This window comes from Erithacus rubecula (assembly GCF_903797595.1).
Source record: "Erithacus rubecula genome assembly, chromosome: 18".
NCBI lineage: Eukaryota > Metazoa > Chordata > Aves > Passeriformes > Muscicapidae > Erithacus > Erithacus rubecula.
The window spans coordinates 6,277,952-6,294,949 of NC_136670.1; the positions used below are offsets into that span (position 1 = coordinate 6,277,952).

The 16,998-nt window shown below is 51.2% G+C and overlaps 1 protein-coding gene across 1 annotated transcript in view; it reads left to right on the forward strand.

The window, feature by feature from the left end:
* Positions 1-16,998, forward strand: part of JPH2 (junctophilin 2) — a 33,321-nt gene that overhangs the window by 13,763 nt on the left and 2,560 nt on the right. The window contains exons 3-5 of the mRNA XM_079322042.1: positions 10,587-10,705; positions 14,307-15,061; positions 16,139-16,236. Coding sequence (XP_079178168.1) covers positions 10,587-10,705; positions 14,307-15,061; positions 16,139-16,219 — 955 coding nt within the window. The 3' untranslated portion in view covers positions 16,220-16,236. The remainder of the gene's footprint in view (positions 1-10,586; positions 10,706-14,306; positions 15,062-16,138; positions 16,237-16,998) is intronic.

A 16,998-nucleotide genomic window follows, 5' to 3' on the forward strand; every position in this document is an offset into this window, starting at 1 on the left:
CCAGGCTCTGGGATCCTTTGAAGGGTGCATGTCCTGGCAGGAACACCTCAGATAATCTGCTGGATGTCACGGGATCCATAGGAAAGCAAGATATTCGAGGCTGTAATGACTGCTGTGCTTTACCAGTTTGTCCTCCTGTGCTGGCCCTGTAGCCTCTGTGTGGAGAGTACAACTACAAATGAATACATTTTGGATTAATTTTTCTTTTAATGTAATATCAGTAGATATCTGGAGGAATTTCTAGCTTGTGCTCTGAAGTGTGGGGCATCAATTCCTGATTCTGTGGGGTTTTCTTGTTAGGGTGAGCCTGGGCTCTGTGGAATCACAGCAGAACTCCAGTGCCAGGCATTACATTGATGTGCCTTCCCACCCCCAGCACATGGGCATTGCTCACAGTCCGAGCTGTCGCCTGGTTTTGAAGCCTAAATTGGTTTTCTGTCTATACCCATGACTTTGGGGCACATCTTAGCTGTCCCTTCAAATAACAAGAGCACTTGACAGCCCCTGTATCACTTTCCAGCCTCTTGTCCTGGCTGCATTCCCACAGCATGGCCTGTCTCCTGGCTCAGCATTTGCAGGCTGCGTGGCCGGGCAGCAGCAGCGTCTCCTTGGGGAACGCGGCTGTGTGGTGCAAATGACGTCCCAAAATCGCTGCAGTCAGCACAGGCTCCTGACTAAATAAGGGCAGGCAGAGCAGGGCTCTATCAGCATGGCCAGAGTGTGACAGCTGAGAGCCAGGCTGGGGCAGCCCACGCTGCTGGGGCTGGCCTGAGTGCTCCCACTGCAAGGTGCTTCACTGGGCACAGCTCTGCCCTGGTCCCTGCTGCTCCTGGCAGCCAAAGGGACAATTTCCTGAGGCACCTCTTTGGTGGGGCATGCTTTGTGTCCAGTGCAGTGCTGGGCTGGTGGCCACGGTGGCCTTGGTGCTCCTGGGGCTGACAGCACAGCTCAGCTTTCCCTGAGGCCAGATTTCAGAGCTGGGATTTTAAGTCTGTTGAATCAGACTTGGGGTTTGCTCTAAAAAAAAAGCAAAAGGATTTTTTTAAAACGTGCTTTTAGCCAGAGGCACAGGCATTAGACACCTAGGAGTTCAGCACATTCCCAGACCTTTAGGTCTAAAGCCAGAGGAGGGCAGGATGCTTGTGGCCACCCCTGGCTCAGGACAGCCCCTGCCAGGACAGCAGCTGATCCTCCTGTGCTCTCCCAGCCTCACAATCTCTCTGCTCCAGGACTCCACACCTCCAGGTGTGATGGATGGGGGTGTAATTAGGATGCAGCAGCAGGCAGGAGATGGGCAGAGATTTCCCCAGCCCTGGGTCGTTGTTGGCTGCTATTTGCCAGGGAGGGACACGACTGGGGAGCAGCATTTCTGCAGCTGTCTGATCAGAGATCAGACACCAAAGATCACAGATGTCACAGCCTGAGCTCTCCTGGGGCTTAAATGACAAGTGCAGGGGGGCCAAGGACTACCCCTCACCTCCCCATAGGCTGCAGTGGAAGGGTCACTCCTAGCAAGTGCAGGCAGTGGAGTGGCCTGAGCTGAGCACAGCTCCTTGATGGCTGGGTATTCTGGCTGCTCCAGGAGTTCTGGCTGCCTCACAGCCCCCATAATGGGAATCTGCATCTTCCATGGTCAGGGTTCAGAGAGTCAGTGTGCACATGGACAGGGAGAAACCAGGGCAGCCACATGGCTCCCTGCTATAGCTGAGTGCCAGGACACAGTATTGAGGGGATGCTCCTGAGTCCTTCTGTCCCAGTAAAGATGTTTCTCCCAGAGCTCGGAGTGTTTATAAAGAGGATAATCCTGTTTCATCACCCTTGGTTAATAGAAGCCCAGTTGTTGGCATCTATTTCTGCACCAGCTGAAGCCCAGGGCTGGGGCTCTCCCACTGTCCGTGTGGCACAGCAGCCTCCAGCTCTGCAGAAATATTGCTGTTTTCAAACCTCTGCCTAATCCTCGTTCCACCCATCCCCTGGAGCCATGCAGGGAGGGAGCTGTAGGGTTTGGGTGAGCTGTCTGATCCAGTGTGGCCATGGGGACAGCAAGCCCCAGTGCTGGGGTTCAGAGCCAGATCAGACACCCACCCCAGCTGTGGGACAGCCACAGTGTGTCCCTCCAGAGAGGGGCTGCGTGTGAGGCTCTGTGGGCTGGAGGGATTCAGTGTCACTGGTGAGTGATGGTGTGATGCCTTCACTCCTTTCTTCCAGCCTCTGCAGAACAGCCTGGCTGCACTTCCAGCACTGACACATTTTTGGCCCACCGTGCTCCTTAGGAGGGATGTGCTCTGCCTCTGGAGGAGGGTGCATGGCTTTATCTCTTTTCCACCCACCTCACATGAATTTCCTCAGGCACTTTCATGCCTTATTAGGGTAAGAAGGAACATGCATTTTCAGTAGCTCTGAGGAGAAAGCATGTGCTGGAGAGCACACAGCTTTCTCCAGGGCTTGCTGGGTTATCAGGGTTGAGGCAAGTGGGGCTCTGTGTTGCAGGGATCCCCTCAAGAGCAGCAGAGATGGGATGGCAGAATGTCAGGGGATGGGTACAGATAGCCAGACAGGAAAGGTGCAATTAATGGGCTGTTCATTCTCACCTTCTGGGAAATACTTATCTCAACAGCTTACTAACACAGAAAGGGAGAAATGAAGTGTGACTTTAATATGGAAAAAGGATAGCATCTTGTTCAATTGATCTGCTGCAGTGTGGAACAAGAATGGCTCTGACTCCCATCCAAATGCTTGCTGGCAGGGAGCTGGGCTTTGAAATCATTGAATTCAATCATGCTTTGCTCACAGGTTATCATCATTTCAGTGGAATGTGAAATAGCCTTATCTTGAAAAAGAAATAATATTTAAGTAAAACCTCCAATTCAAGTAGAAAGCCTGTGATGCAGAAACCCTCCCTCCCTTCTCCTGGAGGAGAGGCATTTTCTCAGCTTATCCTGCTGCTGAGCCAGAGCCCCTTTGGCTTTCTCAGTCCAAGATTTTTCACTTTGCTCCTGCAGAGGCTGATGATTTTTCAGTGAGGGTTGGCAGGGATTGGTGTCCCATCTGCCTGGCTGCTCTCAGCAGCCCTGGGTGCAGTGCCTGGGAGCTGCAGGCACTGAGCCATGGGAGGTGGCCTGGGTGCCCTCCCAGCTCCCTCTCTTCTTTTTCCTGGACCTCAGATCTATGAGCATCAACTCAAGAGACCTACAGGACTGGGAGAAAAAGACTCCTACTTTAAATTTGGATAAGTAATTTGGGTTTTGGGCAAATGCAATATTTAAGAGATACACCTTCATTTATGCTTTTCTTTTTTTGACTGGGGAAAAAAACCTCACAAAACACATACAACAGTTCCTCACTCTTTTGGTTTGGATTTCTGAAATCTGAAAAAACATTTGATTTAGAAGTTGCTAAAAATTTTGATTTAAAAAACAATAATCTTAGAGTGAAAACACAGAGTTTCTGACCCATTTTAATGCTGGTGGATCCAACAGTCTGGTAAAACACTCTCCTCTTATAGATGCTGTCTGTTTGGCAGAGCCTGGGGCTGGGCAGGACCTCCTGGGTCAGGTGAGCTCCCTCAAAACAAATGTCTGCTGTGTCCCTGGTCTTCCTTGGAAGCAGGAATTCCAAGGGCAGGGCAGGGAGCAGCCCCTGCTCACTCAGTGCAGGTACAGGCAGGGAGGAGCATGGAGGGGTGGAAAGGCTGAAGGACCATGATTGCATGTGTGCTGTAAAGATGGTTTGATGCACTAGTGGGTGGGATAACCCAGCTCCTTTCATTCTGCAGCAGTAGCTAATCAAGTCAGGGTCCCCAGGGCATTGTTAAGGTCTTTGGTAATGGTGTCCTGGAAGCTGGAATAAATCACTGCCATTTGGGCATAGCCCAAGGCTGTGCTGCTCTGAGGGACCTGCTCCTCAGGGCTCCTCTCAATCTGCACCCAGAGCAGCAGGGTGGCCCTGAAAACCAGGGGGGGAAGAAGAGAGTCCAGCTGGCAGCTACAAATCCTTTTCCCAAAAATACCTCTGTGGATGCTCTGACATCCTGGCTGTGCTGGCAGGACAGGCTCCAGCAGGGCCAGGAGCTGCCTGTCCTGCCCATGGTGCAGTGTCCCTGGGCTCTGGTGTTATCCTGGGGCCAGCAGCCCTTTGAGCCCACAGACTCTGGCTTGCTCTGCTCCTTTTGGGGCCACTCAGGTGGCAGAGACTGGTGGAGCAGATCTCCTATACGTGGGGCTGGGGTGAGTAGGTTGTCATCTTATTGAAGACAGCTGCAGATCTGTCTGGTGAAAGATTAATATCACTTTAACTGTTCCAAGGGGAAGTATCCCTCAGTGAAAGATGCAAGTGGCTCAGAGCTATTTAGAGCTAAGGATAACATTTCGGTATTTTAAAAATTCACCAAGTAATCATAAAGGCTGAGCTCGTTAGGTGGCAGGGAGTTCTGCCAGCCCTGTGCTCCTAAAGCACTGCAGAGAAAAGGATGCTTTTCTCTGGGCTGAATGGCCTGGTCATGCCTTTGTGTGGAAGGAAGGAGAAAAGGTCTGATTTATCCAGGCAAGTAGCCTGTGCTACCATTTCTGTGTAAGTGCTGGTACTGAGAGGGAAGAGCCTGGAGCATCTCATGAGCTGCTCTGCAAGATCAGTATGGTTTCTCTTTTTGGCTTTCTGCTCCAGTAGTATGGAGGTATTTACTTTAGGATGCAAATTGTGTTGATTTATGCCTATTTCATGATTTAGATCACACCTTGCAGGTGCAGAGCCCATATTGTAAAGCAGCAGGTGCTCATGCAGCCAGGGGTGTCAGAGTGGAAGTGGAGTGGGTACATGAATGTGACTGATGGAGCAAAAAGAGCAAAAGGAATGGCACAGCTGTCTGTCAGGGCAGGACACCCATGGGGTGGGACAGATGGGTTTGACTGAGGGCAGGGAAAGTGGCATGAGAGGTGAACTGAAGAGGGATATTCAGTCTCATGGGCTGGTTACAGACAAATGAGGGTAGCAGGGTTTTGCTGGGAGGCAGAGAGAGAGAGAGAGAAAGAAGATTGATTGGGACTGAGAAGGAAGAAAGGGATGCTCTAGATAGAGAGATGACATAAATGTGTCAAATGGAGAAGCCAGAAAGTTCTATCCTAGTCAGGATGTAGAAACATAGAATTCTGGAATGGACCTTTAAATGCCCCAGCCCGGGTATGTGCTGGTCAGGTCTGTGTCCTCTTGCCCTTCACAATGTGACCACAGAAGGCACCGTGGTGTCATTAACAAAAACACTTCTTCAGCTTTCCCTTGATCCCTTCTGAGTGCTGCAAACATTCCTGCCAAGACAAACAATTATTTTAAGTTTCTTCATAAGGACAAAATGATTCTGCTGAATGCTGGAGCAGGAATTTGGCTGGGAGTGGAAAAAGTCAATTTCCAGGAGAGGGGGGTTCAGCAGAAGACTCTCTTCCCAGAACTGACTTATGAGTTACTTTTGCTTAATGGTCTTCTAGACAGTTCCTAATATCAAGAATCATAGAATCATAGAATGGGTTGGTTTGGAAGGGTGTTCATTTGGTCCTTGCTCAGAGTTTGCTGAATCAACAAGGGAATTTAACAAGGGAGAAGGAAGGACAGAGAGCTGAACTCTTCCCCTGTTACTAGCTGCAAGGTCATTGCTGCATCTTCAGGCAGCCCAGCCCTGTCTGGTATTTGCAGCATTCCCTGCTAATTCCAGTTTCATGGCAGTCTAATCCCATGTGGATGTGCAGAGGCACAGAGCTGTGCAGAGAGCCGGGCTGGGTCTCACCTGTTAGCGCGGTGCTCAGCTGCGGCTCGTGTGTCCTGGGGCATTTCACAGCAGCTGCAGCAATGCTTCAGGCCGTGCTTCTGGGAGGTGGCCAGGAAGGACAGGAGTGGTGCTCTGTCCTGCACTAGCACAAAAACGATTAAAGCATTAGAGCCATGCCAGAGGAGCAAATAAAGCAGCAGATGCATGTAAGGCTGGTGTCCTGCTGGAGTGTGAAGCCAAGAGGCAGCAGGGCTGGGACAGGGGCTGCAGGCATTGCCCACATGCCTCCCCTGAGCTCGGCTCCGACTGCTGCTCCTCCTTGCAGAGAATTCACTGCAGCTATTTTTAACAGCTCTGCCCAGGGAGATGGCTCAGGGTGCAGTTGGGAAGTGCTCGTGCTGGCAGTGCTGCCTTTTGGGATGGGGAGCACTGCGTTGGGTTTGTAAAGGTCCCTCCTCGTGTTTATTTCCTCCAGCTGGATGTGTTTATTGTTTGTGGCTCATTTTCCAGCGCTGCCTTGAAAAGGGTTTTTTGGATTCTGCTGCTGGCTGCTCTCCCCTGGGTCTGTGTTTTGGTTTCCCACTGAGCTCCTCTATCTCCAGACTTTCTCCTCTGTTGGTTTTTGCAGGGGCTGTTTACTGCAGAGTTACTGGGAGCTGACAACACAACAGTAGTAAATAAAAAAGTATGGCCCTGATTAAAGTGTGCTTGAATAGCATCAAATTTATCAAAGCTGGCATTTCCTTTTTGCAAAAGCTCATTCTGCATTTTGAGATTTTAACCTTGGAAGAAATTTTTCCTCTTCCATGTTTCACTTCTGGGGTTTCAAGATCACCTTCCTGACACCCTCAAACCTCCCTGAGCTTTTTCTTTCCTTAGCTCCTGCTCCTGGCAGACCCCAGGCCTATGGGATGGGACAGGCTGTTGTGCATGCTCTGGGCTCTCCCAGGGTGGCTGGTGTTTGTCTCCTTCTTTGCTGCCAGGGCCAGGTTTTCCTCTGTGCTGAACTCCCAGGCTCTGCCAGCCACGTGGATAAATAACAAATTCAGGAATACTCGAGGCCAGTTATGTGTTATTGTTATGGCTGGACCCTTTCCTCTAGCCTGGGCTTTGTCAGAGTGCTACTAAACCCTGAGTGCAGATTTTTTTGGAGGGCTGTGAGCAGCCTTGGTGCTCTGGGGATGTGGGGATCAACCAGGGAAGATCAGCTTAAGATTCTGTGCCATGTTTCTGAAAGCTTAATGTTCATCACCTGGCTGCTGCCAGATAAATGATCTCAGCAGTGGAGCATGATCCCTGCTGGGGCCAGGCTGGCTGTGGGAGCAGTGCTCTCCTGGGATGTGCTGGCTGCTCTCCTGGGATGTGCTGGCTGTAGGAGCAGTGCTCTCCTGGGATGTGCTGGCTGCTCTCCTGGGATGTGCTAGCTGTGGGAGCAGTGCTCTCCTGGGATGTGCTCTGCTGTGGGAGCAGTGCTCTCCTGGGATGTGCTGGCTGTGGGAGCAGTGCTCTCCTGGGATGTGCTCTGCTGTGGGAGCAGTGCTCTCCTGGGATGTGCTCTGCTGTGGGAGCAGTGCTCTCCTGGGATGTGCTGGCTGTGGGAGCAGTGCTCTCCTGGGATGTGCTGGCTGCTCTCCTGGGATGTGCTAGCTGTGGGAGCAGTGCTCTCCTGGGATGTGCTGGCTATGGGAGCAGTGCTCTCCTGGGATGTGCTGGCTGTGGGAGCAGTGCTCTCCTGGGATGTGCTGGCTGTAGGAGCAGTGCTCTCCTGGGATGTGCTGGCTGTGGGAGCAGTGCTCTCCTGGGATGTGCTCTGCTGTGGGAGCAGTGCTCTCCTGGGATGTGCTGGCTATGGGAGCAGTGCTCTCCTGGGATGTGCTGGCTGTAGGAGCAGTGCTCTCCTGGGATGTGCTGGCTGTAGGAGCAGTGCTCTCCTGGGATGTGCTGGCTGTGGGAGCAGTGCTCTCCTGGGATGTGCTGGCTGTGGGAGCAGTGCTCTCCTGGGATGTGCTGGCTGCTCTCCTGGGATGTGCTGGCTATGGGAGCAGTGCTCTCCTGGGATGTGCTGGCTGTGGGAGCAGTGCTCTCCTGGGATGTGCTGGCTGCTCTCCTGGGATGTGCTGGCTGTAGGAGCAGTGCTCTCCTGGGATGTGCTGGCTGTGGGAGCAGTGCTGTCCTGGGATGCCCACAGGGCTGATGTGTGCTCTGCTGGAGGAGACAGATTTGAAAGTGCAGCTGTGTTGCACATATTCCCCCCAAATCAAACACCTCTGGATGACTTTGCAAGCAGGAGAACAGGAGCAGAGGCCAGCTGTGTCCCACAGAGTGAGAGCTGCCATGAGCAGTGCAGGATGCCAAAGTTGTGCTGCTCAGCTTCTTGTTACTGCTCTGAGTGTGCTGCCCAGGAGCTGCCCCAGAGTGTCCTGCCCTCACATCCTTCATTGTAGAACCCTGCTGCTCCTGGGGCTGGAGTGTCTCACAGAGATGGCTCAGCTCCCCACCACCCACAGCATCCTCACTGCAGCCTCTGCAACCCAGGCTGGATCTTCTTGGTCTTGCCATCTCTCCATCTGCAGGAATTGCCATCAAATAGCATCCAGCAGCTTCTCTGGAGGAAAGCAAAACTCCAGCAGAAGAAAAGCATAACTGGGAGCTACCTCAACTTCCAACATCCCCAGGCTGTTCTCTTGTGTTGTCCCCAGGTTCTGGGAGAGAGCTGAGCACACAGGAGCCATCTGCACCCACTTGGTGACATGTCCAGCTCTGTCCTTACTAGTGAGAGCAGACCCCACATGCAGTGCATTTCCACATTACTTCTTTGGGAGCTGCCTTGAGGAAAGCACTTGCCAGGAGCTGCTTGCTGTTCCCCCAGCTGGGGCCAGCTGGCTGATTGTCTGGGAACTGGTCAGGACAGCATCTGCCTGGCTCAGAGAGCAGCAGAAAGGGAGAATTTTATCTCTTGATGGTGAATCTCATCCTCCAGGAGCAGCAGGACAAAGGCAGGGCCTGGAGCATGTCCTGCAGTGTAAAGAGCTGGATCCTCCCTTCAAGCCTGTTCCCTGGGGCTGGCGCCAGGCAGGCTGTGTGCCCCAGGCACAGCACACCCAGCCCACTCTGATCCCCCAGGCATGGAGAGCACAGACACATCCCCCTCGGCCCCTGCCAGATTATACTGGAATTAATCACACTGATTATATGCTACCAAAAAAGGAGGTGCTTTCTCTGTTCAGGACTGGCTCAGACCCCCTGCTTGCAAGCAGCAGCCTAAAAATGCTGTTTTCTGCCTCATCATGTGTCTGGGTTTTTCAGAAGCTGTAATAATTTTGGATAAAAAGACCAAGAATGACTGCAATCCCAGGCAGCTGAACCTGCAGAGAAAGCAGGGTGATAACTTGTGAGTGTGGGCAAGGAGGTGAATCATGGCTCCAGCAGAGTGGGATGTCATCCCAGGGAGGGACAGGCTGAGCCACAGCAGCTCTGCAGCCTCTTCTCTATCACAGGGCCCTGAGGAGGGTTTTTGGCCCCTTGTCAAGTCACACTGTTGCCTGTATCAGTTGGGATTGATGCCCTACTTTTAGTTCTTTCCCTGCAGCTACTCAGAATGGCATATGTGTATATCTTCTGCCTTGTAAGGGTCTCAGAACAGCATTTCTATTGCACCTGTTGAGTATTCAGACTTGTCTTGTCTGCCTACTGCATCTCAGTTTAATGGGAAGGAATCAATCCTCATTTCATGACTAACAGTCCAAAAATTCCTCTGGAGTGTTTTCACTGCAGGAATGAGAACTGCTTCTTTTCTCCTTTTTTGTCCTAAACCATGACCAGATACCAACCTGCATCTGAAAAGGGCTCATCAGACACCCTAAGACCACATTAAAGGTTGTAATTTAGGTTGAACTGGGTGTTTCAGGAATGCTAACTAATCACACAAAATGTGAAACAGGGAATATGGAGAGCCTGAGAAAATATGACACTGAGAGCATGGGGAAGGCAGCTCTTGGTAAGACCTGAGTGCAGCAAAAGCAGCTGAACATACTGTGCTTCACCCACCCTTATTTTTAAGGTGCAATGTTGCTGTTTGAAGTCAGCTCCTTCCCAGACTGCAAGCAGCTGGGCTGTAAAGCCAGCCCTGCTTTTAGCAAGAAGATCACAGGGCCCTGAGCATGAGGCATGTGAGGAATATGACAGCTGGCCAGTAAAATAACTCCCATAGCCTGTAGCCCTGTGGAGCAAGGAGGAGATGTGCTGGGAAGGAGCAGAGAGGACTCAGAGAGCCAAACTGAGAGGGAGATAACAGCTCTGCTGAAATCAGCCTGGCAGGCTGCAGCCAGTAAAGGAGCCCTGGACAAGGTGTGTTGTTTTCTGGAGAGCTACAAGAGAAAAATATTGGGAAAAGCCATCTTGTGTGCTGAGCAGGGGCACACTGCCTCTGGTGAGGTGCAGCTCAGGGCTGGTGACACACAGAGGAATTCAGCCACCAGCAATGCCTGTCTGATGCCTTGGTCATTCCTCTGAGCAGCACAGCAGAGAGTGACTCCATTCTGCAGCACCTGCTGCCTCCCTGCAGCATGTGAACATGCTCACATTTGCTAATCCACCTGCCCTGTTCCCTCTGTGCAGCCTTTCCACCTTACTCTTGAGCATCTGGGCCCCTTCCATGCTGAAAATCTGCTCTTCTCTCCCTGAGTGTAGGGTTTGGGGTCGTGTGGGCAGATTGTGAGTGCTGTTATGCCAGATGGGCTGTTGCAGTTTTGGTGCCAGCCAGGGTTTGCAGTGTGAGCTGGGATGACCTTGGCCAGAGGGTGCTCACTGTTCTCCCCTCTTCTCTCTGCAGGACGGCTCATGCCAAAGCCAAGGCTGAAGGGTCTGAGCAGGCAGCTCAGGCAGCCAACAACGAATCAGGCATAGCCAGAATGATGGCCAGGGAGCTCTCCCCAGACTTCTACCAGCCAGGTAGGATCAGAGGAATCTTCCAAGAGGGGTCTTGAAATTTCCATGGGGAGTCTGTTCAAGTGCTTCACCCACTTTTCCTGTCTATCCTAAATCCTCTTTTGCTCGGTTGCAGCCAGCCCCTTGCCCTGGCTGATTTGCTGTCCTCTTTACACCACTGTTTTACTTGATCTGTTACCATAGCCTGAAGGAGAACCCCACAGTTTCTCAGCTTCTCATGCTTTTCCACACAGCAAAGCCCTCAGAACACCAGACAGGACAAGCAGCAAGCTTGGGGCTATCTGCAGCTCTCCTGCAGATATATCCCTTGTGGCTTTTGCTTGGAACAGTGTTGCACATTGACTCACAAACCCATATCCTGTGGGCCCTCAGAACAATCAGACTCTGCTAATTAGGAGCTTAATATCCTATAAGAAAGCAGCTAATACAAAATACTATTTCCCTGATTCTCTATTCATTTGTTAGCATCACTGCTAATTATTTGGCTGGGAAAACACTTGGGAGGTTCCTTCTGTGAGACCAAGCACTGAGGATTAGTAGATGGGAAGTGTAATATTAGAAGCAGCATTGTGAATGCCATTGCTTTTCCCTGGACTGAGTTAGCTAGAGGTATGCTCCTCCTGGAAAATTTTCTTTTACAGACAGTGAAGGCAATAACAGAGCAGAAAATAAAATTCCATGTGCCTACATTTTGATCCTATCTTTCTTATTATCTGGATTTATTGCCTGGAGTGAGTGTCCCATGGTTATTGAGGCAGGATCAGAGGGACTATCACAGCACTAAAACTGGGGGTGGAAGCCAAAGGTTGACTTGTGCTCAGCAAAACCTGACACCTTCCCCTGCTCTGACTTGGTGTCTGCATCTCCTGCACCACACCCTGGCCCAGGGCACACAGTGGGAAATGGGAGCAGCTAAAAACTGCCTGATTGGGGAGAGTCATGCTGACAGATTTTCCTAAATTCCCTTGTTCTGCACCTAAGAGCTGGGCCAATGCTGTGCTGGGGAGCTGCCTCTTCCTGCCCAGCACCCAGCAAGGCCTTTTGGAGCTGGCTTTGAGTGGGGAAACACCAAAGCACCCGGGCATGGGCATGAGCCAGCTCATGGCACTTCATTTAACAATGGCTAAACGTTGCTTGATCCTCACATAAGCCCCCAGCTGCCACTCAGAGCTCTACATTCACCCTTTGCACACTGGGGTATTTATAGCACAGAGACAAAGGAAACTGGAATTCCTGTGGGGAGGTTTTGGACATCTAGCTAGATGATTTTTTCCACCCATGGTGATTGAATGAGACAATTGAAACAGTCTCTGTAAAACACTTGGGGCAGCCTGACCTCCACTCCTGTCTCCTCAGGTGCTGGATCCTCTTGCTGCTGTTATGCAGGGCCTCACTTGGGTCCTGGCCTCTCTCAGTGGCCTTCTAACCTCCTGATGCATGTTATTCCTCTATGATTCTTTTAAACCACTAAATTCCCAAAGTGCACAAGAATAGTCTCTTCTGACATGGTTGCACCATCCAGGAACAAATAGACAATAGTCCAGCCTTGGCTTTTGCTAGGACTGAGAACTCTGCTCACACAGCCAGGAGAGCCCAGCAGTGTTTGGTAGCTGTATTTCTCCCTGCTATCCTGGCAGATTGACTGTGTTGTGTCTGGCACAGGCAGTCCTGCTCAGCAAGCCCCATATCCCTAATAACTGCTGAGCCCTGAAATTCAGTTAGGATATCATCCCCAGTAATTTAGAGAAGGATGGAAGCCAAAACCCTTGCTGAAATATGCTGGGAGATGCAGATGGGGAGGTGAGTGCATGTCCTCCAGGCAGTTGGGGGTTTTTGTGTTGTAAATTGGTCAGGAAGAGAAGAAAGCAGCAGGGGAGAGCAAGGAGCCTGGAGCTGCAGGCAGCCTATTTTGAGGAGTCTGAACAACTGTTGAAATGGCTTCCAAATAACTCAGTTGCAGCCAGAAATAAATGGCCCTGAATGGGTCACCTGCTGATTGACAGGAGTGTGCAGGCAGAGCAGAGCAGCTGAAATCAGGGCCCTCCTTTTCCCCACTGCCCCTCCAAGTGGAGGCATTGCCTGCATGGACAGGAGGTAGCAGTGTGCAAATCATACCACTGACTTTGACAGGGAAAGGAGCACCAAGCCAAATTTCCCAACCTGACTCAGGTCTGCATCAGTCCTTGAGATGGAGGAGATGAGGGGAGGGACCTTAAGGCAGCCAGAGCCAGTGTGGCTCCAGGATCTGTTTGTTCAGGAGCACAGAGCAAGCCCTGTACATCTGCACTCCCCAGCATCACTGGGGTTCAGCAGAATGAGGCCAGAGCAGGTGCTTTGCTTTCCAAGAAGCTGCTCTGTGACCTCACACTGCACAGGATGCTCTTCCTGTTCTCACTTTCTATCAGCATCATGGTCATGTGTGGGGATCCTTCTCCCAGCACATCTCAGCATGTGGAGCACTCTGCAGGGTTGTCATTCCACAAGACATTCCCAGTTCTTTAGTGATGCATTTTGGTGGGTATCTTTGGTGTCAGGCTCTGTCTGAATTTCCCTGACCAAGGCTGGGTTGAAATTTGCAGTGGGGTTAATAAGAAGTAAAGATTTAATGATAGGTGGACAATTGAAGTGAGGCAATGTTGCTAGGGACTCACAAGGCAGTGATGAGGCCAAAACGAAATCTGAAGCCCTGAGTCACCTTTCGTGATGGTGCCAGGTAATTTTGCTGCTGTTGTAGAGCTCAGGGCAGACAAGAGGGTTGTGTAACTTCCAGCCCTGTTCCATATATAAGAAACATGTTTTTCCATTTGGGGACCCTGCCTTTCCCGATGACACTGTTCATCCTGTGTATCCTGTGAAGTTACCATGCTGTTTGACACCAAGGAAGCCACATGGAAGAGCTTCCCAGGCATTAAATAAAAAAGGATGACCCAGAAAAACCTTATAAATACGAGTGTTTAGCAAAAGATTTTGAAAACATGAGCAAGAAATGATAGCAGTTTTTGATTGTGTGGCTGAGAGCAACAATGTGAATACTTGAAGGTCTTTTCCCTTTGTTTAGATAATGCCAAATTCCACAAATACCAAAAGCCAGCAGACATCCTCTCCAAGTATGATGTGAAAGATCAGAGATAAAGTTTAGAGATAAGAAAGCAGTTAAACATGGTAATATAGTGATTTCTATAGGTTGCATGCAAATGTTAAGAGAATTTGTATATTGTATTAGATTGGTTAGTGGAAATTAATATATTCAACATGAACGAAGATTTATTGTGTTGTAAACAGGAAAATCTCTCTCTTACGTCTCTTATCCCCCTCTCTTCTCTGGCAGCTCTCAGCAGGGCCCTATACACCCACGCCCTTTGTAATAAACTGCAAACTTCAAGACCAGAATATAGAGAGCTCCTGAGTTTGTCCTGACAACCGTGCCCAAAGAATCCCACAAGTCACCATCCCTGGATGCATTTAAGAACAGACTGGGTGTGGCACTTGGTGCCGTGGTCTAGCCGAGGTGTTGGGGCACGGGTTGTAGCGGATGATGTTGGCGGTGTGTTCGAGCAGTGGTTCTGTGTGGCTGTGACTCCTCACGCCAGCCGTGTCTCCGCAGGCCCCGAGTACCAGAAGCGCAAGCTGCTGCAGGAGATCATCGAGAACGCGGAGCACGCGGTCAACATGGAGGAGGAGGCGCCGCCGCGGCCCGAGGCGGCCCCGCCGCCGCCCACGCCGCCCGAGAGCCCGCAGCTGCACGAGCAGGAGGAGCCGCGGCCCCGCGCCAGCCCGGCGCCCAGCCCCGCCGCCACCCCGCCCGAGCCCAAGCGGGCCAAGGCGGGCCCCCGGCAGGACGGGGCGCCGCGCCCGGGCGGCCGGGCCGAGGCGGGCGGCGGGAGCCCCGCGCCCTCGGAGGGCGAGGGCCGGCCGGGCTCGCGGGGCCGCGGCCGCCCCGCCGAGCAGATGGAGATCGGGCCGCTGCAGCGCATGGCGCACGGCGAGCCCGACGCCGAGCTCTTCAAGGGCTACCACAGCTACGCCGTGCGGACCTCCCCGGTCACCCCCGCCACGGACTATGAGGAGGAGCAGTTCCCCGAGAACGAGCCGCCCTCCCCCGAGCCCCGGGGGGAGCCGCAGCGCCGGGGGGGCACCCCTGGCCCGCCGCAGGCCCGGGAGGAGAAGGCGGCGGAGGCCAGGCCGGAGCCGCAGCAGCGCCCCAGCCCCGAGCGCAGAGCCACGGGCCGGGCCGAGCCCGCGGCCGACAGGAAGACTGAGGCCCGGGCGCCAGGCCGGCCGGAGCCCAGGGCGGGGGCCAAGCGCGGCCCGGCCCCGGCGGCACTGCTGGCAGCACAGAAGGCGGAGGAGTGTGACGAGGTGACGTGGGGCATCCCTTGCCTTTCCTTCATTGTTCCCCGTGAGCTCTGGCAGGGCCCAGAGGATGCAGGTCCCTGGGGCTGCAGGGGGTGCCCAGAGGCTCTCTGTGGGATCTAGAGCCCACCGGAGGAGAGTGTTGCTATCCCCCTCCCCTGCCCTGCCTGCGTGCTTGGCCTGACATTCATAACCCTCCTCTTTTGCCCTCCTCTCTTTGCCTGGGCAGATATGCTTTCAGACACATTGTGTTTCAAAATCTGTGCAAAACCAGGCGTCTTCCAATTTATTTTATACACTTTTCTCGCCTTCTTTACCCACCCCATTACCAGCCAAATTGGATGTGAAATTTGGGGGGGAAAAACAGGAGAAGCTCAAGTGTGTTTCTCTTTTACCCCTTACATTTACTTTTTTTTGCTGTAGGGGCACCTCATGAGCTGAACTGTGGTATTGAATCACCAGTCAGTTTCCCAGGTTTAAAATACAGTCACTGAAATTCAATTTTGTTCTTAGCAAATACAGCTGGAAACCCAGACATTTTATTAGCCCTCTGAGTCCCATCTCGCAGCCCTCTGGATGTGAATGATTCCGATGTGACTTTAGAAAAGCTCAGCTGGGAAATACTTTGGTCTGAAATTACAGCAATCTCACATGGGTTCATTTGCTGGGCTTTGGAAATAGATGATCTTCAAGGCCCCCTTCCAAACCAAAGCACTCTATGATTCTATGATATTAAAAATGGCAAGTTTACAAACACAGGCAGTGTGGATGCAGAAGAGAGTTGGGAGGAGCAGACTGACATGGGATCAGCAGTTCATGTTTCTGTGATCAGGGTCTCCTTTAATCTAATTTAGCTGCAAAAGAAGCCTGATTTAACCTCCTTCAAATTAATTTGCAGGGAAGAAGTAGGAATAGGACAGGATAAACATTCCACTAGTTTGAAATTCAGGCTGGTTTTTCAATGGCAGATTTCAGTGCATTGGGAGGGGATGATTGTGGTATTTTTGAACAGCAGAATCAAGCTGTCTGTCTCCTCCCCTGGAGCTGTGGTGTGTAATACTCTCTCCTGGGTTTTTTCTTCAGGGACCTAACACAATCGTGATCTGTATGGTCATCTTACTGAACATTGGTCTGGCCATCCTATTTGTACATTTTTTGACATGATGAGCCTCTTGAACAAGGTAAGAAGCAGAATGAGATTTTATCCTCAATTGGCAGATGTCACTGGATATTTTGACTCACTTTTCATAAATGTCATAAAATTATTGCATGAAATTATTTCATAATTTCATAAATTTTCTCAAAATTAAGAACATAGACTGTGTTATATAGTTTTGCCTTCCCAGTAGCATGGGCATGTTTAATGGAGGGAAAATTCCAGTGTGGGAGTGTGTGATGTTAAATTTGAAATTTGTTTATTGCAAATGCTGAAGTGTTTCAAGAAACACTTTCAATTTGCTGTTTCAACATGGCTACTCCCAGGTAACTTGTGCATTACAGTATTTCTTGGCACTCAGACCAGCAAGATATAAGAACACATAGGAAATATTCAGCTGTGAAAACTGCAGCTCTGATTGCACCAGTGCTAGTTCTGTAGTGGTTGTTATATAATTATCTTACTAAAGATAAATATGAATCAAGATGTCTGTAAGACTGGAGCTTGCTCAGGTCTTCCACTTCAATTGGGATAAGGGTTTACATTTGGATTTGATGGCAATAAAATCTTGTGAGGTTTTGCCATCAAGGCTGAACCTGACCTTTGATCCTCATGTGAACTTAACACAAGAGACACCTTTAAGCCCCTGAGAGGATATGGGGCTGCTTTCCCAGGACCTCCTGGGTGACAAAACTGTTCTGTGGGTACTGCTTTTTGTCATGTTTTTAGTCTCACTCAGCCTGCACAGGTGAAAGCCTTGCAGACAGCTGTGGTGATGTGCTGTCAT